Source organism: Sphaeramia orbicularis, chromosome 16 (assembly GCF_902148855.1).
Source record: "Sphaeramia orbicularis chromosome 16, fSphaOr1.1, whole genome shotgun sequence".
Taxonomy (NCBI): Eukaryota; Metazoa; Chordata; class Actinopteri; order Kurtiformes; family Apogonidae; genus Sphaeramia; species Sphaeramia orbicularis.
In genome coordinates this window covers 42,253,794-42,274,924 of record NC_043972.1, presented here as the reverse complement: position 1 = coordinate 42,274,924, position 21,131 = coordinate 42,253,794, and the positions used below count along the sequence as shown (strand labels likewise).

Genomic DNA, 21,131 nt, shown 5'->3' with positions numbered 1-21,131 from the left:
ACAGTTATATAACTAAATATCTGTGTGTTGATAGACACCGTAAGTGCAGAATTCATACTGACCCATGATTACATTGCTCTTCACTCGTGTTCCCCTTTCCAGTCTCTTTGTCTGACATGCTTCATCGAGGGTGACCCGACCCCGGAGGTCTGCTGGCTTCGAAATGACAAGGAGATTGCAAGTCAGGACCAGTTTGTCGTTACTAAAGAGCCTAAGTGCAGCACTATCACAATCACCAATGTCAACCCGGAAGACTCTGGGAAATACAGCATCTTTGTACGCAACAAATACGGCTCTGATACAGTTGATGTGACTGTGAGCGTGTACAAGCATGGGGAGAAGCTTCCAGAAAATGCTGTGATGATGAGTTAAGACAGGAATCTAAGATAGACTGAGGAAGTGCTTACTGTATGTGCAGCTTGGCTTTAAAAATATATATATAAGGTGTCCATAAAGTCTCTTTACAATTTAACATATTTATTACAAAAGCAAATGAATAGACAAATCTGTGGAAATTATTACAAAATGAAAAGTAGATATTGAAGTTTTTTTGCTTCATTTAATTCACCTCTATACAGGGTGGGGAAGCAAAATTTACAATGAACATTTAGTTGTTTTTTCTCAGGAGGCACTACGTCAATTGTTTTGCAACCAAACATATATTGATGTCATAATCATACCTAACACTATTATCCATACCTTTTCAGAAACTTTTGCCCATATGAGTAATCAGGAAAGCAAACGTCAAAGAGTGTGTGATTTGCTGAATGCACTCGTCACACCAAAGGAGATTTCAAAAATAGTTGGAGTGTCCATAAAGACTGTTTATAATGTAAAGAAGAGAATGACTATGAGCAAAACTATTACGAGAAAGTCTGGAAGATACTATTAAAGAAGAGTGGGAGAAGTTGGCACCCGAATATTTGAGGAACACTTGCGCAAGTTTCAGGAAGCGTGTGAAGGCAGTTATTGAGAAAGAAGGAGGACACATAGAATAAAAACATTTTCTATTATGTACATTTTCTTGTGGCAAATAAATTCTCATGACTTTCAGTAAACTAATTGGTCATACACTGTCTTTCAATCCCTGCCTCAAAATATTGTAAATTTTGCTTCCCCACCCTGTATATGGACACCATTTGTTACATGAAGCACATCCATTTGTTTCCACGTTGGCTGTATCATAGACTCATCATTTGTTTCAATGACATCAGTGATCTTTTACTTCAGGTCGCTGATGTCCTGTATCTTTGTTGGATACACAATAGCTTTAACATCACCCCATAGACAGAAATCCAGGGCAGTGATATGTGATGAACAATGTGTTCAGGGAATTGGACCATCCTTTCCAATCCACCGGTCTGGAAATGTTTGATTTAGGAACCCACCAACATGCAGTCCCCAGTGTGGTGGTGCACCATCTACCTGGAAAATGATGGTTGGTTGAAGGTCATCCAATTGTGGTGACACATATTCAGTCAAAAGGTCAAAGGTCACACATGTTTTGGCTCTGTACCTGATGCTGCATTCCGGAGTCCTGGGAGATGTGAAATTTACAACATCTAACTCGGTCAAATGCATAGGAATCCCGGAAGTACTAGCTGCAAAGTCGGACCAGATTGAAGTATCGTGACCTCACCGCAAACTACAATGTGACATCAGCACAACAATGGCGGCACACAGTGTGCAAGTTTGCAGTGAAAAGAAATTTTATAATGTATGATTAACTTATCTGTCATTTCGCCTCTTCCATCTCATTTGTGTATATGAGAACACTGGACTGTCGACAGTCAAAATGCTTCTTCAGTAACAAAGCAAATAGGAACTTAGATTTGTGATCTCCATGTTTTTTGTTTATGTTCAACATGAATCACCTGGAATACTTTGAGGTGGGATGTTGTTAACTCCAAGTGAGATATATTCTACCTCACAGGACTCTGGAATGCAGCATAGCTAGGCAAGGCAAGGTAGGTTTATTTCTATCGCACATTTCATGTACAAGACAATTCAAAGTGCTTTACATAAAACATTAAAAGCATTACAGCAGAAGCAATAAAAAGTATAGGCATGAGAAAAACAAACAAAAAAATCAGATAAACAGATAAAACAGACAAGCAGATAAAACAGATAAAAACTTTTAGCTTAAAAGGAACAGTGCAGATCTGAACTGATGAATAAAAACTCTATTTAAATGCAGCTGAGAACAGGTGGGTCTTGAACCTGGATTTAAATAAACTGAGTGTTTCAGCTGATTTGAGGTTTTCTGGGAGTTTGTTCCAGACATGTGGAGCATAAGAAGCTGAGCGCAGCTTCTCCGTGTCTGGTTCTGACTCTGGGAACTGACAACAGACCGGATCCAGATACAGCAATAGCTACAGCAATACTGGGAAGGTATTTGTGGAGTACATCCTAATGTACTTGGTGTCAATATAACCTTAAATCTGCTTTTTCTACTTTTTGGGGTCACTGTTGAGGGGTCAGGATTATCTGTCAGGGGTTGGAAACTCATTGCTTTTTCAACTTTGCTAACACGCCGCCTGATCCTTCTGAAATGGATCCACAGGTCTGGAAATGTTTGATTTAGGAAGCCGCCAACATGCAGTCCCCAATGTGGTGGTGCACCATCTACCTGGTAAATGATGGTTGGTTGAAGGTCATCCAGTTGAATCCGGTCTCTTGTCGGAGAAAAATGGACCAGTGATTTGATTTAAATGATCCACAATGTGATTAAAAGCTTTGATAACCACTGAGAACATAGAACAAATCTGATTAACATATCTCATCAATTGCTTTTATTATACTTTTTTTTTTAAATTATAAAGAGACTTTGTAGACACCCTGTATATGCCAGAAAAAATCGCAGTGACAGATGCAAAACTGACATGTTCTATTACTCAAACACACCAATATATAATTAATATGAATGTTCATTAGCAGCTGTCATGTCATGAAATATGTGCTTAGCAGGCAGATTGAATGTTTCTGTGTGTTGTGAATAAAGCATTCTCCAAGCTCGCTTCACTGATGAACTCTTTTAAGAAGGGCTTGAGCTCTCCTAATTTAGTACAACATTGCATATCCATCCAGGTTATGATAAAGAACGGTGTGCATGGTTTTCTTGGTGCAAAGTTTGTAAGGGCAGATTATGTCTTCTGCACTTCAAAAGAGCAAACAGTCCGCAGTGTCATTAACCCTACTGCTGGGCCTCACATCAGAGAGGTCAACAGAACAATGTGGAAAAGTTGCAGATAAATATAGTCCTGTTAAAACACACCTAAAAGTGGCTTAAAATGAAATCTCCATGATTTAAAGCATGGGTTGTGCAGGAAAGTGGTGCATCTTGTTTTTGCAGGAGTCCCCTTTCTGGAGGGTTATTGTAGTGAACTAAAACTAGCAACAATAAACCTGGTTGAAATAAAGTAAAACCGATGCTCTATTAAAACTAAAAAATTACAATGAATAATAAACCTTAATGTAAAACAAAGTGCAACAGCATGTTACTACCACTTTGACTCAGGATGAACAACAATAAAATGGATTTACACAATATGGGATTTTTAAAGATAGCATTGGTTTTTGCACCACTGCATTTGACTTCATAGAATAGAATTAGCTTTGTTGTCATTGCAAAATAGCATTGTACAGTGCAACGAAATTTTGTTTTATATTCTGTGCTCAAGTAAAATACATAAATTATAAAATGGAGGAAATATAGTTAATTCATTATAAGAAAAATTACTCATGCAGCTGAAACTGAAATTTAACCAGAACAAACTACAAAACTAAGTTTAAAAAAAATACAACGAAAGTTGGTGCATAGGATTGTAAGTGATACACTCACCTTACACTTATTCATTTTTGGAGGAAGGTGAGGAGTAAGTGAACTCCAGGTTGTTCAAACAGTGAGGATTACTCCAGAGGGCTGTTACTGATTACACACAGTTTTCAGACACTTTTGTATATAAAAAGCTGAAGCAGATGGGATGTTCTCCACATTGTGTTGAGCTTCACACAACTGTCTCAGCCTCCGGTTCACCTTGGTGAAGGAAAACCCCGAAATCATGGACTTCAGTGGAACATGGCAGGTCTACGCCCAGGAGAACTATGAGGAGTTCCTCAGGGCCATGGGTGAGGAATCTTTATCTTATTACATGATGCAAAGATGTAATGTTATTTCTTGTAGATGAGTGGTTATTTTTATATCATGTTATTCTAACTGCAAAGACCGTACAGAACTGACAACAACACGTTTGCTCAACAGAACTCCCAGAAGATATCATTAAGATCGCCAAGGACATCAAGCCAATTACTGAAATCAAGCAGAGTGGCAACGACTTTGTCATCACCTCCAAGACCCCTGGAAAGTCTGTCACCAACTCCTTTACCATCGGGAAGGAGGCTGATATCACCACCATGGACGGCAAGAAGCTCAAGGTACTTCATTGTTATTTAACCTCTGCTAACTTCTCAAAACACGGCTGAAAAAAATACTGCCACATAGTCCATGCAGATTTGTATGCTGCCTTTTGGTCATAAAATATTAAGATTTAAAGTGGAAATAATTTGCCGCACAGTGTCTTGGTGGTGAGTCCAAAGTTTAATATTTGGAATGTGCAGATGTGTGGTTGATTTTGGTGTTCTCTCTTTCTTTCACCCACAGTGCATTGTCAATATGGAGGGTGGCAAGATGGTTGTCAAAACTGGAAAATTCTGCCACATCCAAGAGCTCAAAGGAGGAGAGATGATTGAGGTAGTTATTTCACCTGAATACACCCTGTAACATGTAAAATCAAAATCAAAATTCACTTACACAAATACAAATAGAGATATAAATAACTTCATTACATGTACTCTTTATTCTTTTCCAGACTTTGACTATGGGGTCAGCCACTCTCATCAGGAGGAGCAAAAAGATGTAAACCAAAAAAATCCTATTCTATTTAAATAAAAGTGCGTAAAAAAAGAAAGAAAAAAAAACAAGTGATTTGCATGTTGTTTATTTGTGTACATGTTCTTGTCTTCTTCAGCCCTGCCCCATTATATGTAATTATGCATAGACATCTAGGTAACTGTATAAAACAACAACGGTAACACAGTCAGATTCTCCTACATGCAAATGTCTGTCCATAGTTTGTACACAATGACTGTGGTTTGTAGTTATTTCAGCTCCACCATTGTCGATATACATAGAAGGGCGCATGCGTTGTTCGAGCATGCACGAGCATGCGCAGTGTGACTTTAGCGTGCCCGACGTAGACCACGTACCCATCGTCGTCTGCGGTTAATGCTGAACAAATTATAACAAAAAATATTCACGTTATTACAACGCAAAAAGAGGTAGCAGAAATGGCGAGGTACATGAGGCCTCCTAATAGCTCTCTCTTCGTGAGAAATATCGCCGACGAGTCCAGGTATGTTGCTATTTTAACGCTGGTGTTTGCCCTGTATTCAAGCATGCTCAAGCTAGCACAATGCTAATGGGTTTAGCACATACTGCATACCGTCACCACTAAGATGGGTAAGATACGTGAAGGCATGTGTGATACCAGGGAGGGTGATAATGCCGTCTCCTGCCAATACAGTTCCTGTTAATAGCTGTAATTTAGATTTAGACTTACTAACGTCAATATCCAGCAAAAGATAAGCTGAGAGAGTGCATTCTTTGGGCTAAAAATAATGATCACTCAAAATGTTTGTGTCACGGTATTTGTCTTAATGTTCTGACCATGAGCTAAATTCATTATGTAGTGTTACATGCAGACTAATGTAACAATTAAATCATCTAGTGTCGTACACTAACAGGACTAATGAAATTCCAAATGTGTGTATTGGCATACCTAGTGGTGGAGGAAGTACTGAAGCTACGTACTTAAGTAAAAGTACAAATATCCTGCAAAATATACTCAAGTAAAAGTACTACATCAACAGTCTTCCTTAAGTAAAAGTACGAAGTACTAACTTTTAAATATACTTTAAAGTATTTCTTAAAGTAAAAGTACACATGCAGAGGGTTGTCTCAGTGTCTGGGCAGTGCCATTTTGATGAAGAATGTAGATATACTTACTTATGCCTCTGCTCATGTCACTGCTCGCAAGAATGTTAAGTAATTATACAGTATATGTGTATTGGGAAAAGTTGGTAGACTTATTGTGTGTGCTGTCTGCTATACTGTGCGTACCCTAACTTATAATTCTGTGGATGAGTCTAATAATCTCATAGAGCCACCTGACTGGTTGGCAGTGGTAAACAACACCACAGTGGCACATACTAAAAGTCATGGATTTTAAATAAAGTCATATAAATAATTAACATTTGATATCAGATTCAGAAATTTTCATTGATCCCAGAGGGCACTTCATTTGCAGCAGTTCTCAGAGCAGAGCAGTCAGTCCATTACAGTTCACAAGTAGAACTCATTAAGTTGACCCAACCAACAATTCAAAACAATGTGTTACGATACAAATAACTAACTTAAGAATACACCACAGAATTTAGCAGTTTAATAGCAGAGGGCACAAAAGAGTTGGAAAAGCAATTAATTTTCCATACCAGCATGTAAAAACGACACCCTGAAGGCATCATGACAAACTCAGGAGTCAGAGGAGGTGGTGGGGCTGACCCAGGATGCTTTTCGCTTTCTTCAGCGCCTGCTCCTCCCAGAAATCTCTATTTGACGCCTCTGATTTTAGAGCAGGTTTTAACAATGCTCTGCAGTTTGTTTTTGTCCTTCAAAGACAGGCTATGAAACCAGCAAATGAAATAAAAAGTAAGAAGGCTTTCAAGTAAAGAACCATAAAAGTCATTGAGGATCATTTTGTTTACATTAAAAGAGTTCAATTTCCTCAAAAGATAGGTTCTTTGCTGCCTTTGTTTAACGTGTATTTATATTACATACATCATGTCACGTATATTTGTAATAAATTAATTTAAGCAACAAAAAAAACTAGGGAGCCACTCAGGTCAAAATACCGTTTGATAACTGTAAATTGCTATTTACCACTTGAATGAGTTGAACTTTTCACTGTGTGTTGGTTGTAGGTGGATTTTAAAATAGGCTGTTGCTGTTGTTGAATTCCAAATTTTGCATCCATGTAAATGACAGTGACAAAATGTTGTAGATGTATATTGGCATATGAATTCTTTGTTTTTTATGTTAAACTTTTCATCAAAATATATTTAGTTAACCATGTAAAGTGTTATAATATACATTATGTCATATGTTATATGACAGTAACAAAATGTTGCTCATGTTAACTGGCATATGAAGTCTTTATTTTTATGCAAAAAATTTTAATCAAATATATCAAGTATTAACCATGTTAAGTGCTGTAATATGCATTGTATATCATGCATTACTATCACATCAAATTCTAAATTATACATTCATGTAAATGACAGTAACAAAAGGCTGTAAATGTATATTGACATATGAAGCCTTTATTTTTTATGTTTGATTTTTTTTTTTTTTTTTTTTTTTTTTACAAAATATATTCATTTTTAACATTGCCTCTGTGCTTTTTCTTCAAACTCTATGATGACAGGGATCTTCGTGTAAAAGATGAACACTGGCACCCGGTAAATCAATCATAGGCATAGGCCGTATCGTGCTTCCCTCTGCCAGACGTGGCCATTAACTAAGGGTACGTTTACACGGCAACACTCCGCAAAGATTTCTCCTTTGCGTTATAAAATCATTCCGCGTTAAGACGAAGCCACTATGATAACAATCTGCGTTAACATGAGTCCGCGAGAACGGCTGAATACGCTGTAGTGGCCATGCCAGACCAGTAGCTGGCGATGTAGAGCTGTAGTGAAACAGTGACGGTAAAACACGCGCCTGCGCACAAACAATTTCCGGTTTAGACAGCCTTTAAATGAGGAGAAGGAGAAGAAGAAGACGAGGCGGACAACACTATTTACAAACAACAATGGCAAGTGGTCGTACAAAGACACAGGACTTCTTTGTCTGGACAGACGAGCTGAGCACAGTTAGCAGCACGTATGTTGTTCTGAAACCAGCCATTGTTGTTGTGGTTGTTCCTTCTTTTTCTGCAGCTTTATTGTGTCATAGAGGCTGGCAAACCAGCTTGGAGGCACATTACCGCCACCAACTGGCCTGGAGTGGGTTAACTGGCGGTTCTTGGCTGCGCTCACATGCAGTGACGTCATATTTTACCCCGGAACGCTCCGATTCGCGTTAACACGGAGCTGAAATGCGGAGCGTATCGATAACATTCCACCCTGGACCCTGGTATCAAAAGTTTCCGGATTCAGGCACTCTAGGCACCGTTTCCATGTTAACAGAAGGCTAATCCGTGATGAAATCTTCCCGGAGTCGACTGAATCCTACGCCGTGTAAACGGCCCCTAAATCACACAGGAAGTGGTCGCACTGAGAACCCAGTAACAACAGTCATATTAGGACTGTATATCGATAGCCGAAAGGTATATTTGGCGTACAACAGAACAAAAACATTTGGTGATAAGTTAACATGATAAATCTCCAGTAAAGGTAAGAGAAAACCCACGACTTTTAGTATGTGCCCGCCACAACACAATCAGCAGGTTAACTATTTTTTCATGCAAGATTTTGAGGAAATTGTGTTCATAAAAAGTAATGAGTAATGGCATAAATTGTAGAAATGTATTGGAGTAGAAAGTACAGATCAGTGCTGCAAAATGTAATGAAGTAAAATCAAAAATATGCATTATTATTTTTACTTAAGTATAGGTATGTAAAGATTAACTTAAGTATAGTAACAAAGTACAAATACTTTGTTACATTCCACCACTGGGAATACTGCACACATGAAAGATAATTTTATCCTTCAGGTATTTTGGCTATACACTTACACTGTCTATTATTGTCTAGGTTATACCAAAATGTACATTTATACAATGCCCAAAACATTTACCTGGATACAGGATAAGCAGTAAGCCACCAGACAAAAATAACCAACTGTGAGGAACTTTGATACCTTATTTTCTTGCTTTCTTAGCCTTCATTTTCAAGCCATAATACAATGTTATTGAATTCTCCCCATGGTCCAGTAAATGACACCTGTTACGTAATGTAAATATATAAAGCATGGCATTGTTTATTCTTGTGGCAGCTGCAGGTCTATGAAGTTGACTGGCTCACTGGATGGGGTTTGACTTGTGTAACCTAATATGATGTCATAAGACATGTCCTTTAAAGTAGACGGTCAGCCTGGCCTATGCATGTACTGTCTGTATTTCACTGGTCCTGACTCTTGTGTATATTGTACTCAGCACACTGAGCTCCAGCTAAATCCATAGTAGCCAGCAGAGTAAATGTGCTTATTTCATGACACTTTAGGCCAGAGGATTTACGTCGTGAGTTTGGTCGTTATGGGCCTATTGTAGATGTCTACATTCCACTTGACTTCTATACACGGCGACCAAGAGGATTTGCTTACATTCAATATCCTTTCTTCCTTTAATCATGATTTGGAAATGGTGTTTAAACTGGGTTATCACTGACATTTTTGTTGCATTGGGTTCATTGACATCTAACATCTGAACAATCCAACTCAGCACATATGCAAAATGTTTTTTACCTTTTTAAAATGTTTTGATATAGTATAGTATGTTGTATTCACATTTAAATCTATTCCTAACCAATATTTCCTTTGTTGTTGCCTTAGAATATTAAAGATACAGTTCTGGAGAACCCACCCCAAAGAGAGTTGAAAGGCGATTGTAGAGTAGTTTCGAGCCAAAGACACCCAGGCGGCAAGCATTAGTGGAATTTGGGAAAATAAAGAAAGAGCAAAAGCATGAAGATACAAAGAGGAGAAAGGGAGCACCCAGGCTTCAAGTTGTCTACCAAAGGGAGGAAAAGCAAAGTGTTTATTGGGCAAAGCCAAGCAGGAAACCTCAAGTTCTTCTGCCAAGACATTAAAGCTCAAGCTGAAGGTCAAAGGTCAAGCATGTTAAAGGTAACAAACCAGACTTTTTGTATCCTACTGAATCTGATCACCATCAATATCTGTCTTGCCTTCGCAATCTGAAATCACAAAATGACCTTTTGATTCTGTTTTAATGTTGGTTAAATGTGGAAGTTGTGAGAGAGGACATAATTTAAAAACTTAACATTATTGTAATTTACTCTCTTCGTTACCTGCTATTATTGATTTCATTTTGCACTGATCAAAGTCCAGTAGGTGTGTTGCAACTTGCGTTGAAGTTTTTTTGTTTTTTTAGAATTGTGGATTTTGTGGCAACCTTTTTTTCCCTACACAATCTGTAAATAAAAGGCCTTAACAGTACAGCACATTTGAAGATGTCCGGGATGCAGAGGACGCTCTTCACAACCTGGACCATAAATGGGTTTGTGGCCGACAGATCGAGATCCAGTTTGCCCAGGGAGACCGCAAGAGTATGGACCGTTTGAACATTTTCATACACATCACATCTGTAAAGTTTTATAATGTAGGAACAAATGTTCCGTGTGTGTTTAATGTGCTGATTTTACCTTGTCCATCAAGCTCCCAATCAGATGAAGGCCAAGGAGCACCATTCTCCTCGCAGTTCATCTCGCTATGACGATGATCGAGATAGCCGGAGAAGACGCTCTCGCAGTCAGAGCTATGATCGCCACAGGTCTCGCAGTACATCTTATGATCGCCGTCCCAGAAGGTCTGAGAGTCCCAGAGAGTGAGTTATTCTTACTCTGTGACATTACATTTACATAAACCTTCTATTATGATTCTGAAAATGACAGAGTTAGGAATTTGATCAATGCTATGTAAACAGCATATTGTGCCTGTACTAAGGATATCAAATCTATTGTATAGATTTAAACACGTGAGATAGGCTGGTACTGTGTGGATTTTAGGACCATTCTTTGGACATGTCAGGGTGTTTACACACGTCTTGAAAGTCTAAAGTATGGAATTTTGAAACGTTGTTTTCTAGATCTTGAAAAGACTGGAATTTTGTGTGAAAGTCTATAAAGTCTGGAAAAAAGTTTCTGTCATAGTCAAATTTTAGAGTATGCTCAAAGGCACATAATCTTGTGAGATAAGAAGTACATGAAGAAAGCATTTTAGTTAGTTTGGCTACATTCAGACTGCAGGCCAATGTGGCCCATATCCAATTTTTTTTTTTTTTTTGCCCATATGTGACCTGTATCCGATCTGTTAAAGACAGTTTGAGCAGCACAAATCAGATTTTTTCAAATCTGACCCAGGCCACTTTCGTATGTGGTCCTAAATCCGATCCGTATCTGATATTTTTCGAAGGTCCGAATGGTCAGGTCGCATTTATCCAACCTTTACGTTATTGAAATGCAACAAACATCACAATTCTGCATCCCAGGAGGAGTGGCAGGAAAAACATATTTACTTCCATAAACACAGTGTGTGCCTGCATGGTCAAATATTACGACAGGACCTCTTTTGCGCAGGAAGTCTAACTTACAACACTTGCATTTAAGTGTTAAACATAAAAAACTTGATATGATTTCACTAACCAGCCGGTACTGGAGTGATTCAAGTGAAACTTGTTTGTATGATATTCATGCACTTTTGTGAATTTCATATGTTTTGAAAACATTTCTGTCAGTAAAACATAATTTACTGTGAAATATGTTTTCATTCATTCATACATTTATTAAAATGAACTTTTCAACTACACACAACAGGTCCAATCTTAACCAGAAAAGTAGGCATGCATGTATAGAAGTACATAAAGTCAAGGTCTTGGGGGAAAAATAGTTTTGAAAAAGTCTGGGAAAAGTTTGGAATTTTTATTTGGATAAAGCACAAGCACCCTGAAAGTACAGCACATTCAGATGTTTCACCTGGGAGTTTTCTTGCAGTTTGCAAGACAAAACCTTTAGCTTGTCTGTATTGTTTTGTGTATTGTGCACAAACAGGCTCGAACAGTAAATGAGTTGCACCCTGAAAAACCGGTTTATGCTCTTTGTTTTCTCCACAGCTCCAGATCCTATAACCGGCACAGACAGAGCAGAAGTCACGAGAATGAAAGGTGAGCTAAGTTGTACTTTAACACTAATAAGTCATGTGCTATTGAAGCGTCTCACTGTACCTTGTACTGTCTCTTATCATTAAGCAGCATTAATGACTTTCCTCTCTCCAGCCGGCACAGAGGTCCCCCCCATGATCATCAGAGGGGACACCGTGAACCAGCCTCCCGTAGCCGCTCTGCATCCCACTCCCCTTCAGCCTCCAGATCTAGACCCAAAGGCAGAAGGAGCCCATCCGGTTCTCGAAGCCCAGCCAAAGAGTTCCACACAACGTCTGGCTCCCAGAAACAGTCTGTTGGGCGATCTCCTTCACGCTCATACTCCAGATCCATGTCCCGGTCACGCTCCCGCTCCAGGTCCTGGGCTGGACGCAAGTCTGGAGGCCACTGACTGTCCTTTTGAACCTCATTTTATCAGCCTCTAATTGGATCTTTTAACTCAGTTACTGATTATAACTGGTGTGTTATTCTGTGTTTGCATTTATCATTGTATTATGGAGGAAACTGTTGCCAAATGAAAGCGGGTGGTGTGTTTTTCAAACAGGAAACAAGGGTTTTTGTTTGTTTCATGTCGTTTCAAGGTTTCATGGAAGCAGTCAGTACCTGGTGTGTTTTTTGGAATGTAGTATTTTGGTGGTGCAAATTATATTTTTGTATTATGAGTTAGGAATATTAATATTCATACTTAGTTCTTAATATCCTTTCCTCAGTATGGTTGAGTGTGTTGTTTGTATAAAACAGAATAAACAACTCCCTGGTTCCATTCATGTAGTTGTTTTTGCTTAGAAATGAGCCTAAATTTTTGAAGTGATGTGTAAAGTTGCAGCCATGCTAAAAACTGGGCAAATTCTCTACATGTTCAAGATTCATTTCTTTCATTGGTCCATCCTAAAGTGTGTTATACTGGAACATCCTTTACCAAAGAAGCTGATAATGATATTGCATAGTTCACGGTTCCTACGCATTTGAAAGTTCAAAATTCCATACTTTTTCCAGACCCTAATTTCCAGATGTCTTGGTAAAAAACTTCCAACCAGTCTGTATATTTGGGATTTGTGAGCCAGTTGTCAGAGAATTAACATCTACCCATTATGAGTTCTGCCAATGATCATACAGGCATGTTGAATAGCTCACTCACTAACGGTATGTGCACATCACCTGTCCGTCAAAGCAGCAGTGAAACTTGATGACACCTGGGCGGGCCTTAAAATGGGTTTGAAGGAGGATAAGAGCAGAAGGCTGGGCATTCAACTTGTCAATCTGCCCAAATGTTTTCTGAGGCGTGTAGCCGACTGTATGTGCTCTCACGCAAACAACTGCACTGGCAAGTGCCCTAAAAAAACAGATTGATCCATTTTTTTTTTTTATTGATAATTTTATCCCTTAGAACACAGGTGTCAAACATGCGGCCCGGGGGCCAAATCCGGCCCCTGGGATGAATTTGTGAAATGCAAAAATTAGTGAAGATATTAATAATAAAGGATGTTAAAAATCATTTTAGGTCATTTCCATCTAAAGTGGATCAGACCAGGAAAATACTATCATAAAAACCTAAAAATAATGAAAACTGTACATTTGTCTCTTTGTTTTAGTGTAAAAAAAGTAAAATTACACAAGAATGTTGACATTTACAGACTAGACTTTTACTAAAAATATGAATATTTGAAATGTCTTAAGAGAAGTATGTGGAGTTTTAATATTTTGCCTGTTATTTAATATTTTGTGTATTTGTAGATCCACTGTGATCTGTAAGCTATGATGCACATGTATAAATGTTAAACTAAGGTGTAATATTGTTAACACTGCACTTATTTTACTAAAGAATTTTCAGGTTCATATTTGTTCATGTTAGGTTCAAGTAAAATTCGTATATTTAAACATTTTCATTCTAACAGAATTTACTTTTTTTCACTCAAAAGTTCTTATTCTATTATTTATGTTATTTTACTGGTCCGGCCCACTTTAGATCATATTAGGCTGAATGTGGCCCCTGAACTAAAATGAGTTTGACGCCCCTGCCTTAGAAAACAGAAGTCCTGGAAACATGAATATTTTTCCAAACATTTGTTTCCATTTTCCATACTTTTCTAGACCTGGAAATGTATAAAATCAAATTCCATACCTGCGTAGGAACTCTGATAGTTCCTTGCAGCAACATCAGACCACTTTACAGCTGATAAAAACAGACTTATTCAGTTTATTTTGCTTCTGTTTGACTAGCAGAATTGCATAACATAAGCAGATTGTCACTGCATCACTTCTGTATTGACTCCAGTCCTTTTGAACTCACCTAATCTTTCTTTTACCCCCCCGACACTTTCCATTGAGGCGAAGGAAACAGAGATAAGGCACTTTGTTATCTTTGGGACTATTTAACTGCAACCACTGACTTCACAGTATTCACTAAGTGTCCTATCCATGAATACCTGATGTGAAGTTCACTTCTCTAGTTACAACAGGAAAACAAGTGTTTTATCATAATATAGTTTTTGTAGTAATGAGCAGTTTCTGCTTTATTACATCTGCTTCCTTTAACATTTTAGTTGTTTAAGCAAGTGGAACAAGTCAGCTTAATTACTGCTCCGTAAATAAATTTAATTCCGTTTTAATTTTTGATGTGCAATTAGCTGAAGTTACCAGTTCCACGCCACATAATCCTGTTTAAACTCAATAGAAAAAAATATACCGATAAAATATATTTGCAAAAGAAAGATAGGCAAAGACAAAATAGGGGAGAAGGGGAGGGGATTTATTTATTTTTTTGTAAAAAATTTATCTTCAATTCACAGTTTTCTTTCACATTTTTTTTAAACACCAATTCATACCAATCTTACACAGGGCACATCTTTTCATATTCAGTGACATTGCATCATAGGGACAAAATTAGCAGCCAATTCATTACAAGTGTTAAATTTAGAATAAGGAGACTGCCATGCATGATTCAACCAGGACAAGAAAAACAATAATTGCATGAACAAAAAACAGAAATCACTTAAGGATGGGTCCAGATTCAATTGTCAGCTGGCGGAAGAACAGCTGAGAATTGAAGGTGGTTCAGATAAGGACATTTGGTCAATCTGTGGCATTGCCACTTCAGAAAAATAGATTTTACAGTTTCAGCATGGGTTTTAACTTAGGCACAAACAGGTCAACTCAACAACAAGAGCATCACGCTTACATGATGTAAGCACATTCAAAACCTAAATCCATACATACACAAGTCTCCTGGGATCCAATTCATATTTAGATTTACTTTAGATTTACTTATTTTTGCACATAGCATCTTTCACCCTACACTGTGCATAATACAAAACAATAAAAAACATGTGCAAGATCTCTGGAAAGATAACAGTGCAGGGGTACTGACAAATGCTATAGCTGTATTTTTTTAACAAAAATATTCTTCAGTATTGAAGTCAAGACATGTCCTTAGCACGTCTTATACATTCAGTGTTATTACTAAAAATACTTTTGTCAAGCAGGCCTCAAACTAGGTCTGCAAATGTACATATGCTACAAGTACTTTATACATTTCATTATTTACATGGCTCTTAAACACATTTTGTCAAGCTCTAAGTGCTTTGTTTTATATCGTCTTTAAGCTGGCCATAAACAGCTCCAATTCTGCAAAGAGAAAGCAAAAGAGCTTCAGAGGACTGAGTCACAAAAATAGAGAATTCATAGGGAGATAGTTGGTTCCGCCTCCATCATCTCCATAGCATTCTGTTCTGTAACTTATTTGGGGGAAAAAAATGATTGCAGTGCACAAGGGAAAACGAGGCAGAAGTTAAGAGGCAGCGAGTGTTTGCTGATGATGAGACGGTCGCATATTGAGACCATTTTGTAAACACAAACACAAGCCCCTCATGTTGTGTCCCGTGAGCCACAGCACTTCAGAAACTCCACAGCTTCGCTTCAGCTTAATTACAAATGTATGCAGCCAACCAAGTCACAACTTGAAGGAAACTCAGTCTCGCATCCAAGTGTGACCTGCTTCCGCTGTTAAAGCTGCAAAAGTGTATCATTAAGACAAAGACTGAGGAGCAATAACAGTACTGATTAGAGCAGATGAACGCTAGAGTGACCCACAGGACTCCAACCTGTTAACCTTTCCACCACCTGGGTCATTGTGGCTACACTGGAGAGAACCACAAATAAGATAGAGGGCAAAAAAGCAAAACATTGCTTTGGTTACACACAGCATTTCATACATCTTTCAGCCACAACAAAAAACTTGTACAAAATAATGCTATGATAGAGTGCTGCAGGCCTTAGGCAGACTCAACTCCTATAGTGCATATGCGCACAGCGCAATAAAAAAGTACAGGAGTTGAAAGCCCAGGGTCTGTGTGCCATGGTCTCTTATCACCCTTCAGTTTGAGGTTACATTTTGACCTATACTCACTAAATACAGCTTATCACCTCCAGTAAGAGCTTTTTCCCTGCAGAATTGCAGTTGAGTGTCAACTTCCAAAACAAGGGACACAAAAGAAAAGAAGTGGGCCCTAGCCAAAAAATGCTACAAATGTGATTTTTAGCACCTGAAGCTATAGAGGTAACTCCAAAGATATGATGTAAATGCATCTAAAAGGAGATCTGTAAAACTGTTTACAGAAATGGGCTGTACTTGACTGAAAAGTGGGAAGTTACCTGACTCTTACTTTAATCCTTGTTGGAAAATTGGAGGACACTCAATCTGCTCTGATAGCCATCATAAAAAAGAACAAAACAAAACACATAAGTACAAAGGATATCCAGTTTGTCATTAGTCACAGAAACTGACTCCACTAAAGGCATCACCTACCAGCAAGGCTGCAAGGCTGTAATATTTAGAAGTACTGGTTAAAAGGGGGAATGGAATAGACATTTGCAGCAAATTATAACTGCAAATGCATCCTAACCCTCCAAAGATCAAATCTAAAAGACGTTAAAACTATTACAGCACCGAGGTGTTCCTGGTGGGTGCTTGCCTTCAAAGAGTCCCAGTCCATGCATTGGCTTTTTTTAAACAATCAGGTGTGGGGAAACCCTCTCAGGCCTGCACCTTAAGAAGGCTCTTGAGCTGGAAGGCCATAATCTCCCGGTTGTCACAGGAGCCCATTGGGAAGGACACCCAGTGGCTGGGGGGTTTAGGCAAAACGCTGGGCGAGGGTGGCTCGCTGAACTTGGGCCCCGCGTAGCTCGGACTTCCTTGGATGGTCAGAAGTGAGTTGAGGTGAGACACTGCACCTTCCCAGTTCACATCATAAGTGGTGGCAAAACGGACAGAGGCAGTCTTCTCTGCAGACGCGGCCTGCCGCGCCTCTGGAGACCTGTGGTAGGCAGCACCTTTGTCGCTTCTGCGATGACCATGATGGTGAAGGCCTCCTGCGGAGGCTGCCGCTGTTGATCCGTTCTGGTCACGGCCTCTCGGTTTAGCCCGGCCAAGCTGGTGGTTCTTCTTGGCCAAGGGGCGCTCAGGGTGGGAAACTGGAATGTTATACCTCTCTCCACCTCCCATACTGCCTTTGTACTACGTGTCACCTACACAATGAAAATATGAAATTACTAAAACACATTATGCGTTAATAAAGCTGTAATGCAATGAGCTAAGTGCTGAGTGAAACTTAACACGCAGTCTATTCACAGCACTCGCACACATGCACTGCCGTCCAATAACAAGCACAGACAGACGGCTACGTGCAAAACAGCAGCCAGCCAGACCGCCGCCCCTCCCCCACACACCCACAGCAAAACAGCCCCAGCTCACCTCTTTGTTGTCAGAAAGTTGTTGAAGCAGATATCTCTCTTTAATCGTTCACCTCCAATCGGGCCCCAGGTCCTCGAAGTAGATTTCTGTCTACTTCTCGCTGCACTTTTGTGTCCAGCAAGGTCTGAGGTTTTCATGTGCCAATGAGCGGTGTTTTGTCGTGAAGCCGAGCTGAACATCAATTCACCTCGGCACACGGATGCTCCAAGAAGTCGAAGAGCTCTGTAAAAATCCCATAATACCACTTCAGATGTGTAATAAACACATACAGACAGCAGATACAAACACCCCATCTGCTTCTTCAGACCCAGCAAAAGGATGTGTTTTTTTCCATAGTGCGTCATTACATATTACGAAGAAAAACTGAATAAAAGACCAAGCTTTGGCTCGGAAAACTGTTGAGATTGTGATTTTGTTATATAAAATTGTACTGGCGACTGTCACAACAAACGTTACATAAGCAAAGTGCGTGTGGTTATCCCCACTTCTTTGTGCTTGGCTTTATTTAGCTGCAGTCGCTTTGTCCTGCCAAAAGGCTCTGCGTAGTCGAAATTACCGCTAGAACATTCAATGTTTTTGACGCATAAGATTTCAGGACATGAATATTGACGGACAGAACAAGTAGTCACGTAGATAAAGCTTATCCTATGTGGGTCACACTACTTTGGCAACAAACCAAAACAAAGAAAGATTAAGTCAATATGGCGACGACGAACAAAACTGCTCTTACCGACTTCCTTAGGCTCGGTTGTTGAAGCCCTTCGTCAGAAAAAAAAAAACAGAATAGCCTAAGATATCCCTCGGCGGATTATGCAGAAAGCACAGCGAGCTATGTTTTCTACAAATCCGTCGCCTTCGTATCGTTTATGGTGTAAAAAGTGGCCGCAGAGTCACCGCCTATCCCGACTCCGTCTGAATTGCAACAAAATGGAATCTACAGCAGGGATATGTAGCTCGCTCTAACCCACATCTGACCAATCACGTCCCGAGGCGAATCGGACGGACCAATCAGCAAAGAGAACACCAGACGCATTCACGCCTGTTGCCAGACTGTTGACGTCAATCGCTGACCCTCCTCTCCTGTCCTTTGTTAGAGCTGGGGTATTTCCTGCGAGAAGTGAGATGACAGAAAAACAACCTCCTCCAGCCACCGCAAACATCCCAAATTCTGTTTTACTGGAAATAAATGCACTGTTTGACCACACCCTGGGAAATTTAGGCTAATAATGCATATAATCAAGTATTATGTAACGTCAATCCTTCCTTCTAATAACAAAAGTCACACTTCATACAGACACTTTATTTATTTATTTATTCATTCACACTTCCTGTGTGCATGTAAAACCCACACTTCCTGTGTGCATGAGTTACACTGGGTAGAAACAGCTGCAACAGGCTGGAATAATGACAGCAACCCCAGTCTTTCGGCCACCCATCCCCCATCTCATCTGCCTTCTTAAAAACAAAACCTTGACAGTGTCGATAACAACAACCTCGTCGCTTCCTTATCTTTACCAGTGGAAAAGCAATGAAATGAAAAGCAGAATTGGATGATATTTCATTTGCTGATCAACTTTTCTGCATTGTGCTGCTGGGTATTATGTGACTACCCTTGGTTTTGTTATAACCCAGATAGCAAAATCATTATGGCTTAAATCTGGCCCAAAACTGGCATGCCATTTTGGCAAAGTTCTACGCAGATGTAAATGGCCCAAAATAGGCAAGCTAAAATCAAACCAGACGGAAGCCAAAATTCACCCAAAACTAATTGACTTCCAAAATATAGCCATAATTATCCCAGAAAAGCCCCAAATCCCCATAATCCAGCCAAAAAGTAACCAAAACTGACCCAAAGAGAGGCCAAAAGGAGGCCAAAATTCACCCAAAATTTGTGTTGATCATGCTTTTAAAATGAAGTGAGGTTTTCTTCTGGGTAGAAATTCCCGCTCTTTGCGCAGTGTTTTGGCTTTACAGAAATATGCCAAAACACAACCACAAAACATCCATATATGGAATCAGATGTTGCCGCTCTTTAGCCAATCTTCTGGCTTGTCATAAACATGCCATACCATCCCTATACTTGATCCTGCTCTTTGCCTAGTCTTTTGGTTAACCAGACATATGCCAGAACTCAGCCATATATTGCTGGTGCATCCATATATATTATGGATAACCTTAATCATACCACAGTTAAGTCTAAAGGTTTTCATTATGCCAAAAGAAAGCCAAAAATGTCAAATGTATGCCATAATACTGTCAAAATATTTGCTCTCTGGGAAAGTGTGGACTTTGGATGAACTTGGAATGAATATGAGTTCTCATCCTTTTAAAGTGGAAACAGTGTAAATATCTAATGTTGTATATCTGTAAGAACATACGGACAAGTCACTGGGGGTTGGTGAAAAGCTATTCCCTCCCCACGTACTTTGTTTAAAGACCCATACCTCAAGTGGCCGACCCCTGAATGCCTGCGAACAGATGTCTGTGTGTGAAGATCAGCTACTAAAGCTCAATAATTTATAAAGTATAATGACAACATATGTGACGAGACTGAACAGAAGCAGAACACAACCTCACTACATTTGAAAAGTGAAAGTCTGAAATATATTTCTGTCTTAAGAATTTGGATTAAAGCTCTATTTAAATTTTAAATGGCCTTTTGTATGGCCTTCTCATGCTGCTCATTTTGTTTTCTCTGTTTGTAGATACTGGACTATGCTCTGGGTTTATGGGAGTCCACTGGTCCAAGTCTGAAGAGTGACAAACAACAGGGTGAAAATTAACTCCAAGTTCACAACGAGCCATACGTGCATAACCTGACTTCAAGGTGTCAGGATTTTAAAAAAGAGTTGCGCAACATAATCTGTCTGCCAGCGCTCATAGCCGAAGGCCATGGAAGGACACACCCCAGCAGTCTTTGAAGGGGGCCGTAACCACCGTGTCTACCATGTATGGAAAGTAGGTCATGAGTACTGTGGGTCATACAACATAAGAGGTCTCCATATTTAACTTTAAATTCAAACATGTAAATAGTGAATGTAACGTCACCATGGAAAGTGCAATGGAAAATAAGTTCAGGACTAATGTGTGTATACAAGCTTCCTCATTCTTTTTTTTTTTGGCATAATGAATACACAAACCATACCACCTGTCTTTGTTCTGTGAAAGGGTTAACATACAGGACTTAGAATAGTCTGAAATGAGTCGTAAAACACACCCAGATAAAGTTACGTGTGAAATTACAGAGAAAGTTTCACACCATTGAGTATCTACTTGAGCCCAGACTATAGCCTTTTAGAATTCAAGTAATAACATATGCAAATAACAAATAACACAGTATTGGGTTGTACCTTCATTGAGTTAAAAAAAAA

At 39.2% G+C, this 21,131-nt stretch overlaps 4 protein-coding genes across 5 annotated transcripts in view; 3 read left to right on the top strand and 1 right to left on the bottom strand.

Moving 5' to 3' along the window:
* The window catches only part of myom3 (myomesin 3), a 249,462-nt gene extending 248,917 nt beyond the window's left edge, over nucleotides 1–545 (top strand). For both annotated transcript variants that reach the window (XM_030159207.1, XM_030159208.1), the window contains exon 37: nucleotides 103–545. In XM_030159207.1, the coding sequence (XP_030015067.1) occupies nucleotides 103–372 (270 nt within the window). In that variant the 3' untranslated portion in view covers nucleotides 373–545. The remainder of the gene's footprint in view (nucleotides 1–102) is intronic.
* Nucleotides 546–4,011: 3,466 nt separating this feature from the next.
* fabp10a (fatty acid binding protein 10a, liver basic) lies at nucleotides 4,012–4,919 on the top strand. Its single transcript, XM_030159212.1, has 4 exons — nucleotides 4,012–4,128; nucleotides 4,262–4,434; nucleotides 4,661–4,750; nucleotides 4,869–4,919. The coding sequence occupies exons 1-4, from the start codon at nucleotides 4,062–4,064 to the stop codon at nucleotides 4,917–4,919; spliced, it is 381 nt and encodes a 126-aa protein (XP_030015072.1). The 5' UTR covers nucleotides 4,012–4,061.
* Nucleotides 4,920–5,232: 313 nt separating this feature from the next.
* On the top strand, nucleotides 5,233–12,778 carry srsf10a (serine and arginine rich splicing factor 10a). Its single transcript, XM_030159209.1, has 6 exons — nucleotides 5,233–5,411; nucleotides 9,340–9,444; nucleotides 10,298–10,401; nucleotides 10,511–10,679; nucleotides 11,964–12,014; nucleotides 12,126–12,778. Exons 1-6 carry the CDS (start codon nucleotides 5,347–5,349, stop codon nucleotides 12,400–12,402), a joined length of 771 nt encoding a protein of 256 aa, XP_030015069.1. The 5' UTR covers nucleotides 5,233–5,346; the 3' UTR covers nucleotides 12,403–12,778.
* A 1,999-nt stretch (nucleotides 12,779–14,777) lies between these two features.
* On the bottom strand, nucleotides 14,778–17,900 carry pnrc2 (proline-rich nuclear receptor coactivator 2). The gene is made up of 2 exons (XM_030159210.1): nucleotides 17,761–17,900; nucleotides 14,778–17,534 (listed from the first exon to the last, which is right to left on the bottom strand). The coding sequence occupies exon 2, from the start codon at nucleotides 17,509–17,511 to the stop codon at nucleotides 17,044–17,046; it is 468 nt and encodes a 155-aa protein (XP_030015070.1). The 5' UTR covers nucleotides 17,512–17,534; nucleotides 17,761–17,900; the 3' UTR covers nucleotides 14,778–17,043.
* Between the last annotated feature and the right edge of the window lie 3,231 nt (nucleotides 17,901–21,131).